The 21,583-nt window shown below is 39.5% G+C and overlaps 1 protein-coding gene across 19 annotated transcripts in view; it reads right to left on the reverse strand.

Moving 5' to 3' along the window:
• Window positions 1-21,583, reverse strand: part of PKP4 (plakophilin 4) — a 198,687-nt gene that overhangs the window by 33,420 nt on the left and 143,684 nt on the right. For 13 of the 19 annotated variants that reach the window (XR_009545963.1, XR_009545965.1, XR_009545964.1 and 10 more), the window contains 5 exons: window positions 15,849-16,037; window positions 14,372-14,591; window positions 12,443-12,575; window positions 10,722-10,935; window positions 236-419 (listed from right to left, as the gene is read on the reverse strand). Coding sequence is in view for 16 of the 19 variants with exons in the window: in XM_060177882.1 (XP_060033865.1) it covers window positions 236-419; window positions 10,722-10,935; window positions 12,443-12,575; window positions 14,372-14,591; window positions 15,849-16,037 (940 nt within the window). In the remaining 3 variants the exon portion in view is untranslated. The remainder of the gene's footprint in view (window positions 1-235; window positions 420-10,721; window positions 10,936-12,442; window positions 12,576-14,371; window positions 14,592-15,848; window positions 16,038-21,583) is intronic. The other 6 variants (XM_060177885.1, XM_060177883.1, XM_060177881.1 and 3 more) reach the window with 2 other exon arrangements.

Genomic DNA, 21,583 nt, shown 5'->3' on the forward strand with positions numbered 1-21,583 from the left:
GAATTTTGGTAGAGGCTTCAGAACAGAAACAATTAAGAGTTAATTCACCAGAAGGTTATTGAAAAGATAGTTGAATGTGCTTCTCAAAGGAGAACAATGTTCAGCGGTCTAAATTTTGAAAGAAATCTGAAAAGTTATAGCTGTTAATAAAGTGCGTGTATCCTCCTAAGTGATTCCCTTTGACACATTTTATCTAATCACAGAATTAACAGAAAGGACGGCAGAAAGAACTTACCTCAGACAACCTGTTGTATTGCGCAGAACAAGTGAAGTCTGGAATTTAATCTTATGATCATCATCAAAAGAAGAGTTATTCCATCCAGAGTGTGGAACGATCACAGTGTTTGTCAAGGTTGACAGAGCATCTCGAATGATAGTCATCTTTACAGCATCACATGAGGATAAGTTCCAGAGGACTCCTAGAAAGTTAAGATTTTTACAAATCAGCTAAAGGTCTTGTAATGGGGATGAGGTGAAAACAAAATAAATAAATAAATAAAAGTCTTGCAATGAAATAAAACATATTAACTCGAATCAATGTAAACTCAGTTTGTCCCAAACCACTCTATAGCCTTGATCTGCATTAGGCCTGGGGAGGAAGCCCTGAAAAATGTTGAGGGGATAGTGAACATCTGATAGTATTTTACAAAGTCGAGTTTTTCTTTTGTGACGTGTGAGAGCAAGATGACTGTGCTTTCAAAGCAAATTAGTTATTCTGAAGGGAAGGGATACAATGGTCATAAATAAAATGCTCCGTGATCATTACAAAACTTTTTGTCATTGCATCATTCCATTCCATTTCCATTTCCATTTCCATTCCCATTCCCAATCCCAATCCCAATCCCAATTCCAATTCCCATTCCATTCCATTCCAATTCCATTCCACCCCACTTAACTCCATTCCATTCCATTCCATTCCATTCCATTCTGTGTTCTGGGCACCAAGCTGTTTTTGAGTTCCGTACTTGAAGTTCTCTAAAGAGATAGACGAGGAGATAGACAAGCTGTTTCTTACACCACATATCCTTTCTTTCACTACGGGGCAGCTGTAGTGTAAAGCTTACAATGATTTCACTGGCACAGAGTGGTTCCTATTTCTTATTTAGATAATACAGTTTTAGTTCCATGAGCTTTAGAAGTACAGGTTATTGTGATTCTTTTTTGGATATAAGTGAGACTAACACATTTGAGTCACTACATTGTGATTCATGTTGTGATCTTTAGGGCAACACACTTTAAATATAGCTTATGAGAGTTTTACTCAAATTGTAAATATATCAGAGGGTCTTTATTTCTGTATGAACTGTGAGGTAGGTCAAACTATTGTTCCACAACTATTGAGAAATATGTATCAATAGAACATGTACACACAGTATAGAAAAGCTGTTTTTTTTTCCACTTTTGCTATTGTTTCCATGACCTCACTGATATATATATATATGAGAGAGAGAGAAAGAGACAGGAGAGAGAGAGAGAGAGAAAGACTCCAGACACCACAGCACCCATGCTTCCCTCAGTGATCTGGGGACTGGGGTCAAACCTGGCTTGTGTGCATGATGAAGCAGGTACCATCCCAAAGCTATTATGACAAAAGTAAGAGGAGAAAGTATGACAACAGAAGAAGGTTGAAGCAGAGCAGCTACCATAGGTGGGGCTTTAACAGCTCTTGCTAGCAAGGTCCTCAGCTCAGTACACTAGAGCCAGGGATGTGCCAACTCTGGTGTCATCACACAGTTCAGATGCCACTGGCAGGGAAGGAATATTTCCCAATCTCCTTATGCCAACACCTATACATTATGGGATTCCTAATGCCACTGGAGCAATTCTCTTTCTGTCAGTCTTTCAGATTCCTTTCTCTGAAGAATCCAGCACATGGGGAAGAGCTGCAAACAGGCTATGTTCTACTTCACAGGACGAATTCCAGTCAAGTTAACACAAGCCAAGGATTATGGGAAGGAGAGTCTATCATACTTAGGCTCTAGGTATAAAATTAGACATTTCCACAGAAAAATTAAACAGTATGAGTCACAAACTTCAGGTGAAAATGTGACTAAGAGGAGAAGGGATGATTCCCTAGCATGTTGGATCTTGGAGTTGATACCTAGGCGTTCTTTAACTCTTGGCAGAAAAACTTTCTTCTTTTTTTTACAGTTCCTATTTTCACTCCTGGCTACTTCCAAGACTTACTTCTGGCAAGAAGATATTTTCTACTTCGTAGATGCTGACTTTTCATGGAGGTAGTAAAATCTTGAATTCTGTACTGATCTTGTTCTTGCCAGATGTCTAGATCGAGCTGTACACCACCCCATTATTAACCATGGGCATCTATGTGCAGTCAGGCAGCTCAGGTACATGAGGGCAATGATATCTCACCACACACATATCTATCTTCACACGAAGGAAGCCACACAGGACGAATGAACCTCCCACTTAATTTCAAATTCTATATGTTGATTTTTAAAAAAATTCACTTATTTATCTATTTTGGATAGAGACAGAAGTTGAGAGAGAAGGTGGAAATAGACAGCTGCAGCACTGTATCACCGCTCAGGTGGGGGGACCAGGGCCTTGAACCCAAGTCCTTGCTAGTGGTAATGTGTGTCTACCAGGTATGCCACTGCCCTGTACCTTACACATATTATTTTTTAAAAGGATGATAAATATTTGCATTTCTAAATTTAATTTTATTTAAGCTTTACTAGGTTAACATAATATATATCATCATCCATACTTTCATTTATCTTGCACAGGCATGTAGGGCACATATGTTTAACAGTTCTCAAAAATACTCGTGTGGCAAGGGAGGTGGTACAATGGGTAAAGTACTGGCTCCTCCAGCATATGGTCCTGAGTTCAGTCCTCAGCAATGCATGTTGCAGAGTAATGCTCTTTTTCTCCTTAATAAATACATCTTTAAAAAAGTGTTGATGGGTTGTCATTCCACACGTGAAGTCTCTGGATACAGTCTGAGGTGAAGCATGTTAAGGTGGCAATCGTTGCGTTGGTTAGGTTGTGATCGGCGGATGCAATATTATTTGGTTTGGATTGAGTGAGACCTTTCCTTTTATAGTACACTCTAATTTCATCTCAGGTAGTTCACTTTCTAACAAAGTCCCATAACCTAGATATACACCAGTTTCTGTGAGAGAGAGCTTATGTGCACACGTATCCATAAACTACTGCAAAATATATACCTGAAAGCAGAAGTACACTAGAGTTTGCAGTGAGTATCCCCCTAACACTTCCTCTCCACTATTCCAAGCTTGGGATCCATGATTGCTCAACAAATTGTTTGGCTTCATATGTTAACTCTCTTTTCAATCACCAGGTTCCAGATGCCACCAGGATGCTGGCCAGGCTTCCCTGGATTGAAGACTCCACCAATGTGTCCTGGAGCTCAGCTTCCCCAGAGGCACACCTTACTAGGGAAAGATAGAGGCAGACTGGGAGTATGGACCGACCAGTCAACGCCCATGTTCAGCGGGGAAGCAATTACAGAAGCCAGACCTTCTACCTTCTGCAACCCTCAACGACCCTGGGTCCATGCTCCCAGAGGGCTAGAAAATGGGAAAGCTATCATGGGAGGGGGTGGGTTATGGGGATTGGGTGGTGGGAATTGTGTGGAGTTGTACCCCTCCTGCCTTATATTTTTGTTCATTAATCCTTTCTTAATAAAAACTTAAAAAAAAAAAGTGTTGATGGGTCCATTTTATAACTTGCATTTGTTTTTAAATTTACGTTTGGTTTCCTACTTGTCCAGCTTAATTTGTGTTAACATTTTTACATGTTTTTTTCTTTAAAGGGAAGTTGAAAGCATCATCCTAGCTATGAAGACAGGAAAATTCTGTTCATATTCCATCTCCCAAAAATACAAATTAAGTTATGTCAAAGATCATAGCCCCCCCCACATTGAAAAATAGAAATCACTAGTGTTGTGCTAGTGTAAAATGTAAATTGCTCGAAAACTATGTAACCTTTAAGTATACAAACTATCTATCCTGTCCTTTGACTATATGAAAAGACAAAGTGATCATAAAAGTCTGCTATATTCGCCCGTCACACATGCAACTAAATGAAAATGCTCAGAGTTAGCCTTGGCCAGGAAAAATAAAAAGGTTCTCGTGTGGCACATTTGAGGCAGCCAAGGGGCCGCCACAAAAGCTGTCTCACTCTTATGTACTTTCAGTTACTGCCTCTCTAGTTCTGTGCTGAACCAGCTAACACAAAAAGCTTCAAGACGTGGTTTTTTTTTCACTCTCTACATAAGAAAATAGAAACAACCAGGTCTGATCAACCAAAATTGAATGAAAAGGCTCAATTAAACATAAAAGCTGTAGATTTGGGATGATTCATTTGGCATTTCTACGCAGAGTAGTAAGCATCATTCTTAAGATCAGTCAAACGTGTGTATGTACTTTACCTGACTGAAATCATAATAAAACAGTGTTCTATTGACTTAGTCTGTCCAGACATTCATTTAGTAGGTCAGGAAGAATGCGGCTTGAGTGGGAAGTAATGAACAGAAAATAAACCAACTCTCAGATGTAGCAAGAGCAATGGGGAGATAGAGAATTGTGGGATTAGCATTCCCCATCAAGATCAAACCTCCAGTTTCTACATTCCAATGCACAATTTATTTAAAAATATTTAGCAGCACTCTATTTATAATGTCTTGCTTTCTAAAGAGAAAGTTAAAAATAAGACTATAATTTGCTTTAGGAAGCTCAAGGTTTCAATTTAATTTAAAGCAGTTAGCTATTTGTTGTGATAACTAATAGTATATAAACTAACTGAGAAAATATTAGGGAATTCTGTGCATATGACTGTAGAAAACACTGCTTATTCACTTATCAGTAACCAGTAATATAGTGAAATATTGCCATGATAGAGGAAAGTTCATTTTCCTCACAAAGAATGGATAACGTAATAAAAAATACTGTTTCACATAACTCCTACACTACAGTACTCTGACAGAGCTCACATTTAGAACCAGCTTTATAGCTATTCTAACAATCAAATGGTAACTTTATAATCTAATTATAAACAGCTAATTGCAGATTAATTAAAATAATAGCACTATTAGAAAAATGTACTTCTATGGGGACATTAAAACCAACTAAACAACATTTAGAAAATGTTATTTATCTCTGGTAGTATAAATACACTTACAGTCCACAATTTTTTTTTTTTTTGCTTCCTGGTATGAAAAAAACCTAAAAGCACTAATTTTTATATAGTTATCAATGTATTTGTATTACCTAATTAAAAAAAAAGCACAGAAGTGTTGGTGGGCATTGCTAAAAAGAAATAAGGCAGAAGCACTTTAGGGTACTTCACATATGGCCACTGGCTATCTCCCTGTACCCTGTCACAAGCTGCTCTCTCTATTGTTTTACTGATTTTGGATACAGACAGAGAGAAATTGGGAGTGAAGGGAGATAAGAGAGGGAGAGAGACACACAACTTTAGCACCAGCACACAAATAATTAAGCTTTCCTGCTACAGGTGAGGACGGAGGTTTGAACCAGGGTCCTTTTGTATTGTAACGTAAGCCCCAGCTGACCCTCCCTTACAAGGTGCTCATGCTGTCTGTCTTATTTCAGTTTAGCTCTTTCAAAAAAGGTTTACAAGGTACGCAAAGGTGCTCAAGTCTTAGAGGTGTGTGAGATCAGATATGAGGTGTTGGTGCCACCCCTCCCAGCAGCACAGAGCTATGAAAAGTCACTACCCACTAAGCTTCAAATCAGAGGTCAAGAACACTGCCTGCTGTGTATTTTGTTCTACACAGAAATTCTGCATTAGTGGACAGTTCCCAGTGAAGGGCTTTGTGGACTCTGCTCATTCTCAATTTTTATGGCTTGAAATGCTCAGTCAATCAGAGAGTGTGTTTCTGCTGCTCCAGTTTTATAAAGTGGACCCTACTAATGTGAGCTGAAGACTAGGAGGGGATACAGATGAAAACCCACCAAGAGTCTGATTGCTCTCATGGCCCAAATGAGAGCTGAAAGCAACAAATTAGTTCTTCTCTGACCCTGAAAGTAAGTGACCATTTGAGGGCGTATTAACTATGCCAAGGGGACACTATTTATAAGCTCTTTCATCTGGAAATGGCATGTAACAGACTAAAGGCTGAGTCCACATCCATGAAGTCCCATTCTTTCTATAGTCCTGATGTCTACACAACATCAAGTCTGCCCCTCTACACTTCTTAGTGTGCTGCCATTAACTTACTACTAATTCACTGCATATCATGTAATGGATTCCAGATACTCTGGAGATCATGAAATGAGACATATTCCCTTCCTGGACTATATACTCTATGTTACACATGAGGAAGATGGGTCCTGATATTGGCGCAGCTTGGAATGTTCCTACTTATGATCACAGAATGTGAGCTCAGATCTACAGGGATGCAGAGGTCACATAGGCTCCTAAGCTGAATATGGACCCCAGATCAGATCAAATTGATGGGGTTTACACTCAGCAATATATATATACATCTTTCCCATATTTGGGAGCTACTACCCTGATCCAACTTTCTGGTCCTTCTGCCAACCATGACATCATCTCCGCAGACAATAATTAGGATCCACCTGCATATCAGATTTCAGGCAAAACAAACAAACAAAAAACTAGTATAGTCACAGGCTCTTTGGAATATAACTAAAATATGCCTACCAGCTATCTACAAAACAGAGGACCCCCCCCCCCCCCCCCAACTCTTCATCTGCACTACTCCAGCCTTTAGGTCCATGATTGGTCAACAATTTGTTTGGCTTTGTATGTTAACTCTCTTTTCAAGCTCCAGGTTCCAGATGCTAGCATGACGCCAACCAGACTTGCCTGTACAGACAACCCCACCAATGTGTCCTGGAGCTCCGCTTCCCCAGAGACCTACCCTACTAGGGAAAGAGAGAGGCAGGCTGGGAGTATGGATCAACCTGTCAATGCCCATGTTCAGCGGGGAAGCAATTACAGAAGCTGGACCTTCCACCTTCTACATCCCACAATGACCTTGGGTCCATACTCCCAGAGGGTTAAAGAATAGGAAAGCTATCAGGGGAGGGGATGGGATATAGAGATCTGGTGATGGAAATTGTGTGGAGTTGCACTCCTCTTATCCTATGGTTTTGTCAATGTTTCCTTTTTATAAATAAAAAATAAAAAAATAAAAAGAATTTGACTTCAGATGAGGTAAGAAAAGAAATCAAGGATCTCTTGATACTGCACACCAACTAAGCTTGATTTGTATTATGACCTGGTAGTTTTGCATTAGCTGAATAATGTTAACACACTAGCCTGAGATGAACTGACATTTAGCCTTTTGAGATTGGAAACTCACTTCTGAAGTTTTGTGGTCTAATGTCTTAGTAGGTGTTAGCTAACAGGTGAGCTGAAAAGAAAGAATGTTTAAAGAGAAAATTACAAGTAACCAGAACTAGATGTCAGTCAGTTGTTAAAGGCCAGAGTACACAGTTATTAACCACTTCTTAATTTCCCATGTTCTAACACATGGCAAATATAAAACAGCATTTCTTAAAGTCTAAAAGCTATTGGCAGCTGATTCTAAACAAGAAATGTCAGGTGTTGCTGCTAGTTTTACTCTGGAAGTGGTGCACTCAACTGGGGAAATAGCACATATGTTCCTGTCAAAACCAAGGCTCATGCTTTAAAATACTTGAGCTCTCAGCATCCAGTGCTGGCACCACACAGAAATGAAGGGAGTGCCTAAGTCAGCACTCACATCCTGAGTACACACCAGGTGAATCAGTGCACAGAATCCTTAGTCATGAAGTCTGGCTCTACCACGAAGAAATCTGACTGACTCTCAGATGAAACTGCCAAATTGTCTTATACTTTCCTTCTTGTCTAACCACTAAATCTGAAAATTCTTTGAGTGCAGCTCAGAAAAGCCTCAGAAACAAATCTCTATCTCAGAGTTCTTCTTCCTCTGAGAAATCATGACAGAAGAAGAGAAAGAGTGTACATTCAGGGTATAAGGGCTAAGTCATGATAAAACTATTCAGTTACTCAAAAGAGAAGCAGATCGGAGTAGAAGTTGTGTCTCCAATATCTTGGTTATCCAAAGGTTGTAACTCCAGTGTGTAATCAGCAACTAGGTTATCTCTAAGTTACCAGGGATGGGGGGAGCTTACGCATGTCACTGGTCAATCTTGTTGGCTTCACAGGGGAAAAGATCTCTAGATTAAACAGTAAGTTCAATGTTATGGAAAAGAACGCCAAATAATGAAAGAAAACACACTGCAAATACTTCCTTTCTGCCTCCCAACCCCCTTATCCTATGATTTCTGTCAGTGTTTTCTTTTTATTTAAAAACAAACAAACAAACAAACCAAGCAGAGATTAAGTCTTGGGGCATAGTCACAATGGGTGTGTAGAATTCTAAAAGGGATATTATCTGTATTCAGAAAAATCATTATTTTTATGAGAGTAAGAGAGAGGGAAGGAGAGAGACACACTAAAGTACTGCTTAGCTTTGGTTTATGGCAGTGTCGTGGGATTAAACTGGGGACTTCTGAGCCTTATCCCTGAAAATCCAGAGTTCTAATGAAGCACTGTCTCCAGGGACTGCATACTAATTTTTCATAATTTTCTGAAATGTGTTCTAATTCACATTTTTCTAGTGTTATTATTTTTTTTATTGCCACCAGTTATTATAGCTGGGCTTGGCGCTGCCACTATGAATCCACTGCTCCTGTAAGTAGATAGAGGGAGAGAGACAGACACCTGCACACCTGTTTCACTGCTTGTGAAGCTTCTATCCTGAAGGTGAGGAGTGGGGGCTTGAACCTGTGTCCTTGGGCTTGGCAATATGTGCTCTCTACCAGGTGAGGTGTGCCAATGCTTGACCCCTAATTTACATCTTATACACATATACAAACACATTGGCTAGTGAATAAATATCTTATTTTTTAGTGTGAGAGGGTGAGCTTCTTCAAAAGCATTTTAGAGTGAGGAAATACATATTGAGAAAGAAATATGTGTCTTAAAGTGTTAAAGCATTAATAATGAAAATACATGGGCAGGCAATTCATTCAGAGTTTACAGTTGCTCATAAAGCTCTCCTCAGTTTACTAGCTTGTACTCCATATCTGAAGTACAAGTCACTGTACTGTGGACATCAAGTCTAGTGAGAAGGCTGCTAGAGTCACAGTGACTTGCTGCATTCCCAGGTGTAACTGACTTCTGACAGAAACTTCAGTTCTGATTTCATAGCATTAGCTAGTTAGAACGGAAATAATTTTGAAAAATATACTGTTAAAAATTTAAATATATCAAGCAGAAGTAAGACCAATATAAGACCAATACTCTGGAACCTACCAGTTAGCTTTAAATAATACTAACATTTTGTCATATTTGTGTCGGGTTTCTCTAGTTCCAAAGAAACAAACGGTGTATATTATCCAATCCCACTTTCTCTATGGCCTCACTCTTTCAACGGGAAACTGCTACCTTAAGTCTACCTTTATAATTCTGATACAACAATTTAGGCCTTTTTCTCTTCTAACTACTTGGGTTTCCTTTTTCGGGTAGCCTCCCAGGTGATTGATTTTGCTGGCCCCCAATTTTTATTTTATCCCATGTGTAAATATAGAACAATCGATAATCTCAACTTCTGCATTTAAAGACTACATTGGGTTTATTCTGCAAAACTTCTACAAGTTTTTCTATGCTACCACCAATAACCCAACACGCTTTAACCCTCTACGCTATTTTACTGAGTATACTTGCTGCCACTTACTGAATAACTATTTTTGAACTAATGAAGTACTGGGTTGTTGTTCTCTTCTCAGTTATAAAGGGTCATCATGACCTAACCATGAACATTCCTCTTAACTGTCCCTCCAGCCCACCATCTGTCACTATCTCATTGCTATCACTAACATAGTTCCAGCTGTTATCTCTGGCTTTATGTCCCTCAGACACCAGGACTATTTCCCTCAGATCAAACCACTACCCAGCAGTCTGCTAAAAGGGTACATTTAAAAGCACAAACTGGACAGGACACAACTAGTATATAACTAGTATATAACTGGACAGGACACAACTAGTATATAACATTCTCACTCACTGTACACAAGACACAAGTTCCTTGAACTGGGACAGTTTTCTGTGTGTCCTCCTTCCACTGGCAGTATAGGCTCTGCATCCCATGCTGGGTTAAGTTTCTGTAAAAGCCTAGAAGTACCACCCTTATTTGTGCTGCAAACTAACAACTCGGTTTTCCAAACAGAGAACATTTGCTATCATGTGCTATCAATGCTGTCTCTTCTGAATCCTAGTACTTGAAACCTTTCACTGATATTCACCAACTCAGTGGCATTCCTCCCAAGTTAGAATAATGAAAAAGAAACTGAGTCACACTCATTTACACCAATGTTACCAGGGAAAACAATGACTGAACTAAAATGGGAGGTAGCAAAGCCACTGAGTGTCTAATTTTCATTTAAAGAAAGTATACTTAAGATGAGATGCATAGTAAAAAGGATCTACTTAGTCCACCATAAACAAGACATGTGCTAACTGAGGTGTATACATCAATGACAGATGATCCTATAGGCCTGTCCATGTCTCCTGGATCTTTAGACTAAATCAGGGTTTGCACAGCAGAGCCCAAGATATCCATCTCTCTCCATCTATAGCCTTAGCCTAGGTTCATTCAGCACTTCCAGTAGGACAAGACCATACTCTGTACCCACCTGTGACAAGTTCCCTTACTTCTGCATCAATGGATTTCCTCAATAGTCGTAACAAGGCAGGTATTCCATCAACATTCTTCATCGCTATTTTATTTTCATCTGTAGATTTGCCAAAAACGAGGTTTCGGAGGGCACCACAAGCATTCTTCTGAACTTCCAAAACTCTGTGGTCCAAGAGGTCAACTAGATGCTTGATTCCCCCTAGCCTACATACCTAGAATAAAAAACATTTGGTACCAAGCCTGAGTGACATCTGATTAGCCAGCAACAAAATAAAAGTCTGTTTGGAAAGATTAGTCTTAGGCACCCAGTTGGGCGCACACGTTACCATGCACAAAGAGCCAGGTTCAAACCCCTACTCCCCACCTGCAGGGGGAAGCTTCATGAGAAGTAGAGCAGGTCTAGAGATGTCCATCTTTCTCTTCCCCACTCAACTTCTCTCTGTCCTATCTAATAAAATAGAAAGAGTGAGAGAGAAAGACAGAGAGAAATGGCTGCCAGAAGCACAAGAGAATAGATGTACAATGCTGGCACCAAGCCCCAGTGATAACCTGGTGGCAATAAAAATAAATAAAAATGAAACAAAAAATTCTGATGTCTTCAAATCTTTCAAAAGAAAAATTTAGATCTCTTTCTTAAAAATGCAACACTTCTGTAAGATCTGATGGGCATATGAGAAAAAAGACTAACTGAATATCATCTTCATTGCACAAGTGCAACTGAGTTGAAAAATAAGTAAGTAAGTAAGTAAACAAATAAATAAATAAATGGCTAGCCTTTACTCAGAGAACACTTCTTTCATAAATCTGAAGAAGACTCCCACAGGGAAGGCCTCTTTCTAGCTGCAGGTTTAATCAAAGGTGACCCAGGCAACTTAGTCATGTGCAGGGAACAGGGGCTTGGTGTCTCCCTTGGAAATACCATCAGGTGTACTGACTCCCAGGCTCAGTGAACAAAGGCACAAACACACAGAAATATGCTCTGGCTTGGTGATGACACAGAAAAAGAGTTTGACTTAAGTGATCTGGTTTCTAAGACTGTCTGTTTAGGATATGTACACATTCTTCTCATTTGTCATTCATTAGTGCAGTCCATGAATATCCCTGGGCTGTATTTACTGCATTCATCCTTAGTTCTGTAGCTGGTATATTTTGCACAATAAACTAATGAAAAACATTTAAGTTCTAAATAACATTGCAGGGAGAAATTGCCTAAAATGTTGAAATGATTTGTATGTTATAGAACATTAGCCAATAACTAAGGATTCTCTGTTTCTATAAATGCCAAAACAAAAAAAGACTGAGATAAAATATGCAACTATGTTCAGTATTAGTAATGGCTGTAATACCTCTGTACGTTTATGTGAGTGTGTGTTGGCAGCAATCTTGATTTGGATCTCCTATGAGCTCACTAGTTGCTTATACATACTGTACTTTTTATCTAATAGATTTTAAAAGTGTAGGTTGATTTTGGACTTGTGCTTTTAAGTAAGATAGTAAGCAAGTATGATTTAAAATGCAAAGGAGTTCAAGAAATATATGCATCCTGGTTCTTCCTGGGGAAAAATGAAATCCATGATTAAGAAGTAGAACACATCTGGTATTAAAAGGCTCCTTTCAAGAGGCCTCTGAATGCAACTGGTAAGTTCTCAGGCATGCAAACAAGCAGCTGCTCAAGTGAAAGGCCATCCTTCCCAGCGCATCCAGGACAATGGGCTGTACCTCCATCTTCACTTTGTTGTCCCCAAAGCACAGGTGCTGCAGGTAGGCGGCAGCATTTGCCTGGACCGATGGGAACTGGTGCTGCAGCATGTGAATGACTTCAGGCAGCTCAGGATCACGCCAGGCAAACTCCCTGTATGGGAACAAGATGGCTTCAGAAAGGCTCACACCTGACCCGTAAGCTGAAGGAAACAGAGGCCACAGAGCTGCCTGAAGTGCACATAGTATGAAGCTCAAGATCCACACAAGGATCCAGGTTCGAGCTCGCTCCCCACCTGCAGGTAGATTGCTTCACAAGCAGTGAAGCAGGTGTGCAGGTGTCTATCTTTCTCTCTCCCTCTTTATCTCCTGCTCCTCTCTCAGTTTCTCTCTGTCCTATCCTATAAAAAATGGGGAAAAAAATCATTCATAAGAGCAGTGAGTTTGTAGTGCTGACATCAAACCCCTGTGATAACCCTGGAGTCCAAAAAAAAAAAAGTATTATCACTAAAGTTCCACATATCAAAGTCAGCCGTAACAATTTTACACATTAGACTATATATCACCACATTACGAATAGCTGAAGTGTGTTGTCACACATGTAGCTCTTGTTCACAGTAACAGCCCTATAGTAGAGGTCAGAACTGAAGCCTTCAGGCAGGAACACACTAACTCAAAGCGCCAATCTGCCTTCAGCACCTTTCTAGCAGCTTTTTTTTCTTTTCTTTCTTAGCAGCTTTTCACATCTCTGCAGGTTTAGCTGAGTAAAGGCATAAAAGAATACTTGTGATACAAAGCTCTGCTGGGAATTTCTCCATTTACTATGGTGCCCTTGTCTTTTTAAAAAAGGGGAATAATACAAAGTATTTTTGACTTAATCATACTAGAGGTATTATTAGACAAATGACTTAATAATCCTTACAGTGATCAAACAGTAGCAACAAGGAACAAAAGAGCTGAAGACATGCAGAAATCTAAAAGAATCTCAGAAGACAAGTGAGTACTGGAATGGTTCTAGTGAAGCAGTGAGTCTCTCATTCTAAAACCTCTAGCTGTTTTCTTAATAATGAAAGCTCAAGCTCTGGACTCATATTCCCTAAGATAAACTGGCAGGCTGCTAGATATGAATTGATAATTTGAACAATTTTCCAATGAAAGAGCTATTTGTGGGTGAAGAGTAAATGAAAAAAAATCACTAAAACATGCCTTAAAATAACACTGAATTTGTTAAAAATTTAGCAATAATGTCACTCTTTCAGAAATTAAAGTTCTTTTTGTTTCTAAATATATTTATTCCCTGAATATTTTAAACAGTTCTTGCTAAGATGGGACTCACTTTTTTAAAGCCAATCAAGTACTAAGTGACACATTTGTTAATAAAAAACAGCTTTCTACCTGGCTGAACAGAGTCAAATGGAGGAAACATCTAGTCCATGCCAGATAATCTTGCTTATAGGATTCGAGAATTTCTTGTTAACTATCTTCTGACAAATGGCAGAAAAACCTAGTTTAGGAAAGGACTACACAGCATTTACCTTGATAATAATAGCAATAAAATACAACACTGGTCTTTTCCAGTTTAGAACAAGCATATAAATTTCTTGAAGTCCTTATCTAAGAATTCAGTTAAGATAAAAGCAAATTAGGTGAAATGGTCTTTTAAAAAAACTTTTGTGAATTCAGACTAAGGCTACCCTAGGCTACCTTGGTAAAAGCATCTCAGGGATGAATACAGCTAGTATTAAAATAGTGCTGTGCTTTTTAGATTTTGTATTAAAGCACTAAGGGAGAAAATCTTTCTTTAAAATGAAGTTAACCTCAATGTCCTATATGTCAAGAATACAACCGGAAATGGCAGAGTTAAGAAATTACTGATGGAACAAACATAGCCCCGCAATGAAGTAGCATCACCCCTGTGACACTGTCTTCCTCCACATGTATGGCCAGTACCTGGGGTCTTTCTGAATGCTGTCTATTGATGGTGATCTGGTGGTGCCATCGTCAACTGGTGCTTCATGCTGAAGTCTGTTGTAGTTGCACTCTTGCACTCGGTACTGTATCGGCCTGTAGGGCTCTGCGTAGGTAGCTGTGGTGTTCAGAGCGTAATTATTTCTTTGGTATGTAAGGGTACTTCGTTGGCTGGATGTCCTTTGTAGATTTCCAACACCTACTAGAAGTTAAGTAAATGTAAGAATGAACGAATAGTACTGTATCAAAGTGAAAGCTTGTACACATCACAAGAAAATTCCATAAGGATAAAGAGGAAACCCAGAAAATGGGAAAAGAGATTTGCTCACTATACTTCAGACAAGTGGTTGATATCAAATATCTACAAAGAACTCCTGAAGCTCAACAAAAAGAAAAAAAAACTCAATTAAAAAGTGGGTTTGAAGATATGAATAGGCAGTTCTCTAAAGAAGAGATACACTTGGCCTACAGACATATAAGGAAATGCTCCAATTCACTCATCACCACAGAAATGCAAATTAAACCACACTGAGATCCCACCTCACGCCTGTGAGAATGGACACCATCAATAAAACAAGAGAAGATCAGTGTTGGAGAGCATGTGGAAAGAGAGGAACTCTACTGTACTGCTGGGGGGAGTGCTAACTGGTACAGCCACTATAAAAAACAGTCTGTAGAATCCTTAAAACAAATGGAAACACCTTATGATCCAGTAATTCCATCGCTAGGCATTTACTCAAAGATATTCACCATAGTAAAGTCTTGGAAATAAGTAAAATGCCTTTCGAAAGATGGGACATATACTTAGTGGAATATTACTCAATAATAATAAAAGAAAAAAGATGATAGGGGCCAGGTGGTGGTGTACCTCGTTGAGCACAGATGTTACAATGTCCAGGACCTAAGCTTAAGGCCCTGGTCTGCACCTGCAGGGTGAAAGCTTTGTGAGTGGTGAAGTAGAGCTGCAGGTGTTTCTCTGTTTCTCTCTCCCTCTCTATTTCCTTCTCCCCACTCCTCTCAAATTCTGGGTGCATGTATTCAGCAAATAAAAATAAAGGAAAAAAAAAAGAAAGAAAGAAAGAAGATATTGTGTCCTATGGGGCAAAGTGGATGTAATTGAAGAAGATTACGCTTAGTGAAGCATGTAAGGTTTTCATTTTTATATCTGCTATACTTTAAACCTAAGGAGAGTGAGAATTATAGTCTTACACACTTCTTCGTGATTAACACAATGCCCATTGATTCTAATGAACTATGGTAAAAATAGATAATCTATAAACAGGTAAGCAACAGAATGAACTCCTATTTTACTGTTTATTGCTGTGCTGTCAACATCCTTTATCTGAAAACAAACTGGGATACAAGAGTGACTCCATTCTTATAGGAATCCAATCTCAATCAAATGCTTCTACTCCTAGGCCTGTAAAAGTGACAGCCAGCTAACAGAGCTGAAGCCCACCTGAGCCCGTGCGGTATAAAGCCGTCTGTGATCCTTGGAGCTCCACAGTGCCATGGTTCGGGCTGCGGTACATTGGGCTGTAATAAGTCCTTCCTTCATATATAGGAGTGATGTGCAAATCAGGAGACACAGCTGAACGGAGGTCTTGCCCCAGCTGGCTGTGCTGACTAGCATAGGAACTCCGCAAACCTAGAGGCATGAGAATTACATCAGCAAGAAGCTGAGAACACTGGGGTGAGCTCAGAAGTACACACCAAGGCTAAACCAAATTCTAAGTCTAATCATTAAACCTACTTAGTTTACTCTCCCCCCTCTCTATATATATACATATATATACACACATACACACACACATGAAAATGACAGCAAAGATATATATTCACACGCTAATGGAGACTGAACCAGGGCCTTATACAAATACACTATGCATCAATTGCTGTGTCCCCGGACAAGCCCAAGTTTTAGATTTCATTTAAGAGAAGAGTGAGGTTGGGGTGTGGGGCAGGACACAACACAGCATTCCATCACACCCAGAATTCCATTTTATCTCTCATACAGTTGCAGAAGCTGAGGCAAGGGCCTCACACATGTAAGATGTGTTCTAATGACAACTCACCTCCCTGGTCCCCATAGATAACGTTACTTTATAGTTTTCCAAATCACTAAAAAAAAATTAAAGAAAAGTAAACTCATTCCTTAACTGAATGCTATTTACTGATGCTCACCAGGAAAGACTTCCCTCTACTCTACTATCATGATCTGATTCTCATTACTGAGAACATGGGTACATAAATGGCTCAGGTTCATTACTTTCCTGAACTACAGGAAACTACCAAGTAGACAATTCTACTAAAATGGAGGCAGGAACCATTTTAAATTCCAACACCAAGGCAAAAGTGCATTTTAAAAGGTCATTTGTTGTTAAAATTCGGAGGCTCTTGCCGGCCGGGTGGGCTAGCTTCACGGGAGGGTAACAGAGACGCAGAGACAACGGCTGGGCAGGGAAGCTGTATTTCTTTATTCAGGAACAACGATTCATAAACTAAGACAAACTAATCACCAAACAGAACTCTGCTGTCTCTTTGCGGCGGCGGCGGCGCAAGCACTCTCTCTTACTCTCGAACTCTGCAACTCTGTCACTCTGGAACTCTGGCGGGGTCCCTAGGTCTCTTGGCGGGGGAGAACTAGAACCCAATGTAAAGCATACAACAGTCATTGTTCAAGAAGTAGTTTGTAATATGACTCTCAGTTAACCCACCCATGACTTATGCAAGAAAACATGAATTTTCATGCTAGAAATGTGGTGTTATCCATGAATTAATAGCATTATTACAAAGTAGTATTTTATAGCTTATTACCACTGTAGTTAACCCTATTTTTAAGAGAGTTGATCTTGTAGGAACCCATGTCAGATTTTGTTTTTCTTCCAAATGTAAAGAAAACAAAGTTAGTACATTAATAGTAAATCATAAGAAATATTTTAACACTAATATAACTAATATTTAATAACTAATATTTACACAGATTCATGCTTAACAGATTTCAAACCCAAAAATTTTACATTCTTAAAAAAGGCAAATTGATTATTCTGTATTATGAAGCTCTGAACTTTGTAACTTGGCATGGGATGTGGCACAGTGGGCTCAGAAGCAATGACCCCTAAGCTTGATACTTAAGAGTCACACGTGCCAGAGTGGTGCTCTGGCTCTGTTGCTCTCATGTTCAACCTAGGAAAGATTTGGGCCCAAGATCAAATTAATGGGGTTTACATACTTTTTTTTTACATTCATATACTTTTCCCAGATTTGGGAGCTACTCTCTTCCATGATGCAGCTTTCTAGTCCTATTTCCAACTCTGACAGCATCTCCCCAGACAGTATTGTTAGTCTACCTGCATGTTAGCTGTCGGGCTCCGGCAAAAATCAGTAAAGCCATGGGCTCCTTGGAATATACCTAAAATAGATCTACTAGGCTTTTCCAAACTGGAGACACCAAATCTCATCTGCCATGTTCTTACCCTTAAATTATTGATTATTAAACAGTTTGTTCTGCTTTACATCTTAATGCTTTTCAGTCACAAAGTTGCATATGGCGTCAAACTGACTTCCCTATACAGACAACCTCACTAATATGCCCTGGAATCTCACCTCCCCAGAGCCCTGCCCCACTAGGGAAAGAGAGAAACAGGCTGGGGGTGTGGATCCACCTGGCAATGCCCATGTCCAGTGGAGAAGCAATTACAGAAGCCAGAACTCCCACCTTCTGCACCCCATAAAGAATTTGGGTCCATACTCCCAGAGGGATAAAAAATAGGGAAGCTTCCAATGGAGGGGATGGGACATGGAACTCTGGTGGTGGGAACTGTGTGGAATTGTACTCTTTATCCTTCGGTTGTATTGATCATTATTAAATCAATAAAAAAACATTCACTTGCTAAAGCAATATTTTAAGGCAAATAGAATAGTAAGTAAGAAAAATGACAGTCAGCTGCGACACTCTGCTGACACCTGGAATCGTGGTGACTAGCAGAACAGTGACTGTTAAGGACTGTGGTCACAGCTCATTCAACGATGCAAGGAGCAGAAGTGGGCTCCCTAATCTGGTCCCAGCAAGGCCTGGGCCACAGTTGTTGCTTGCGAAGTATATAAAAATGGTGTTCTTTTTTTATAAAAGACTGTAGTTACAGGTCAATATACTGGAGTACAAAGTCATATATTAAGAAAAAAGAGCATGTGTAGAAAGCACAAGGTAACTGGATTACAGGTAATTATGCTTTGTAATTGTTATTAGAAATGCATATTTCCAGAAGTAATTCTACTGATTAACTTTTAATAACCATACCTCTTTCAAATAATGGAAAATACCAATCTTCCACAATATTATCTACCCAATTAGTAGTTTGTATCTGTACCCTCACAAGCACATACCAGTTCATCTATTGCAGTGACATATTCCCTATGAATTAAAACTTACACATAGGTTTTCCAGTTATAGAAAATAATTTATACATGACTAGATAAATTATGATCACAAAAATCCAAATGTCTGAAACTATAACAAAATATTGCTTCAGACTTATCACTTAGAATAGCACACTATTGGGGGTCGGGCGGTGGCGCAGTGGGTTAAGCGCATGTGGCGCAAAGCGCAGGAACCGGCGTAAGGATCCCGGTTCGAGCCCCCGGCTCCCCACCTGCAGGGGAGTCGCTTCACAGGCGGTGAAGCAGGTCTGCAGGTGTCTATCTTTCCTCCTCTCTGTCTTCCCCTCCTCTCTCCATTTCTCTCTGTCCTATCCAACAACGAATTGCATCAACAAGGGCAATAATAATAACCACAACGAAGCTACAACAAGGGCAACAAAAGGGGGAAAAAAATGGCCTCCAGGAGCGGTGGATTCATGATGCAGGCACCGAGCCCAGCAATAACCCTGGGGGAAAAAAAAAAACTTAAAAAAAAAAAAAAAGAATAGCACACTATTTATTAATCCTTAGAAGTCAAGAACCATAGCAAACATGAGAAGAGTACATTACTTTCTGAAGAATAAAAAATAGGAATTTATACAGTGGGATGCACATTCAGGATAAGGAGCAAGTAGGTGAACAGAAGACTAGTGTGGGGAAGAAGGGACCATAACAGCTAAGTTATACTGTGCTTATCTTGAAACACAATTTGTGATGGACCATCCGAGAAGTAGGCTTTGAGAACCTGGGACACTGGCCTCTCAGCTGAACACAGAGACAGATAGTCACTTATTTGCTTAGGTTTCCCCTGGCTTTTTAATTTTATTTAATTTTAATTTTACTTTATTTTCCCTTTTGTTGGCCTTGTTTTTATTGTTGTTGTAGTTATCATTGTTGTTATTGATGTTGTTGTTGTTAGATAGGACAGAGAGAAATGGAGAGAGATGGGGAAGACAGGCGGAGAAAGATAGACACCTGCAGACCTGCTTCACCACCTGTGAAGCGACTCACCTGCAGGAGGGGAGCTGGGGCTCGAACCAGGATTCTTATGCTGGTCCCTGCGCTTCGTGCCACGTGTGCTTAACCCACTGCGCTACCACCCGAATCCCTTTCCTGGCTTCTAGTCACTTCCCAGTACACAGATTCCTACACATCTGCTCTGTACTTAGGGGAATGTATAAATCTTCATAGCTGTTGATCTCTTAAGGTTTTTCTAAGGAGGCAGAATTAGGTAAACGCATCCTAACTTATATTACTATATGCTTTTTAGAAGCAAGTTAGAAAATATCTAAGCAGGGAGTCGGGCTGTAGCACAGCGGGTTAAGCGCAGGTGGCGCAAAGCACAAGGACCGGCATAAGGATCCCGGTTCAAACCCCGGCTCCCCACCTGCAGGGGAGTTGCTTCACAGGCGGTGAAGCAGGTCTGCAGGTGTCTATCTTTCTCTCCCCCTCTCTGTTTTCCCCTCCTCTCTCTGTTTCTCTCTGTCCTATCCAACAATGACGACAACAACAATAATAACTACAACAATAAAACAACAAGGGCAACAAAAGGGAATAAATAAATAAAAATAAAATAAAATAAAAAGAAAATATCTAAGCAAAGACACTTGTCTGATGACTGAAGGAAGAAGTGACTTTTCCACATGGCATTTGGTTGGGTCCTAAGTCAAGCTAATTATTAATTCACCTGGCAAATTTATTCAGTTGGAACATCCCAGAAGTCATAAGGAAAAGACATTAATTTTACTGTACAAAATATTAAGAATTTCTCTAAGTAAGAAATACTAAAAGACAAATTAAAGAATAAATAAGTACTTGAGAAGTGTATTACAAAGGCCCAACTGGTTAAAGGATGACAATATTTAGAATTATAAAGATAGGCAAAACACCTGAATTTAGGTTACACAAAATCTGTAAAACACCAAATCTTGAATTTCAGTGAAGTCAATAAAATCCATTTAAAACAACAGATATCACTTTTTGCCTAACATATTCGCAAAGATCAAATCGTTCGACAGTATAAGGGACCACTCAATCGATAGATAAACAGAAACAGTCTTATAATTATTGGTGGAATTAAACATACCATTACTATTACTACTGGTGCAAGACAAAACAAAGCAAAAACAATTTTAATTAGGCATGTACACATTATTGATGTAGCAATTCTACTGCAAGCAATGGATTTCAGTTATCCTATATCTATGTATAAATATGGAGAGTACTATACCTTGCACTGCCATATCTAACAACCAGAAATGTGATGTCCTCTAGTAGAGAAGTTATTTAGTTATGACAGATGCAAGAATGGGAACCTCAGGCTCTGTGCCCAGCACAGAGTGACACTCTGATTCTCTTGTGCTAATAAATAAATAAATTAAAAAGTGTGTGTGTGTATATATATTAAGTGGGATCACAGCCATCTATTAAGGAAAAATTAAAAGAGCAAGATAGCAAAGATCAATGGTGGCACTCCTGGCTTCTTATAATGTATGAGAACTCAGGTTTAAGCGCTGCAGGTGTCTCTCTCTCTCCCTCCCTCCTTTTCTTCTCAATTTCTGTCTCTATCCAAAACAAATTAAGTAAAATTAGAAACTATCACACACACACGAAGAACATGTATATATGTATAGAAGAACCCCACCATCATAAAAGGAAACACCAGATGTTTACCTCTGTATGGAAGTACATACTTCCGTGTGTGAGTAGGCACTCTGGAAGCAACATAAGCTGGCAGAGGGACTGAAGGAGGGTAAATGAGACATTCTTTTGCCA

The sequence above is a fragment of the Erinaceus europaeus genome, chromosome 18 (assembly GCF_950295315.1).
Source record: "Erinaceus europaeus chromosome 18, mEriEur2.1, whole genome shotgun sequence".
NCBI lineage: Eukaryota > Metazoa > Chordata > Mammalia > Eulipotyphla > Erinaceidae > Erinaceus > Erinaceus europaeus.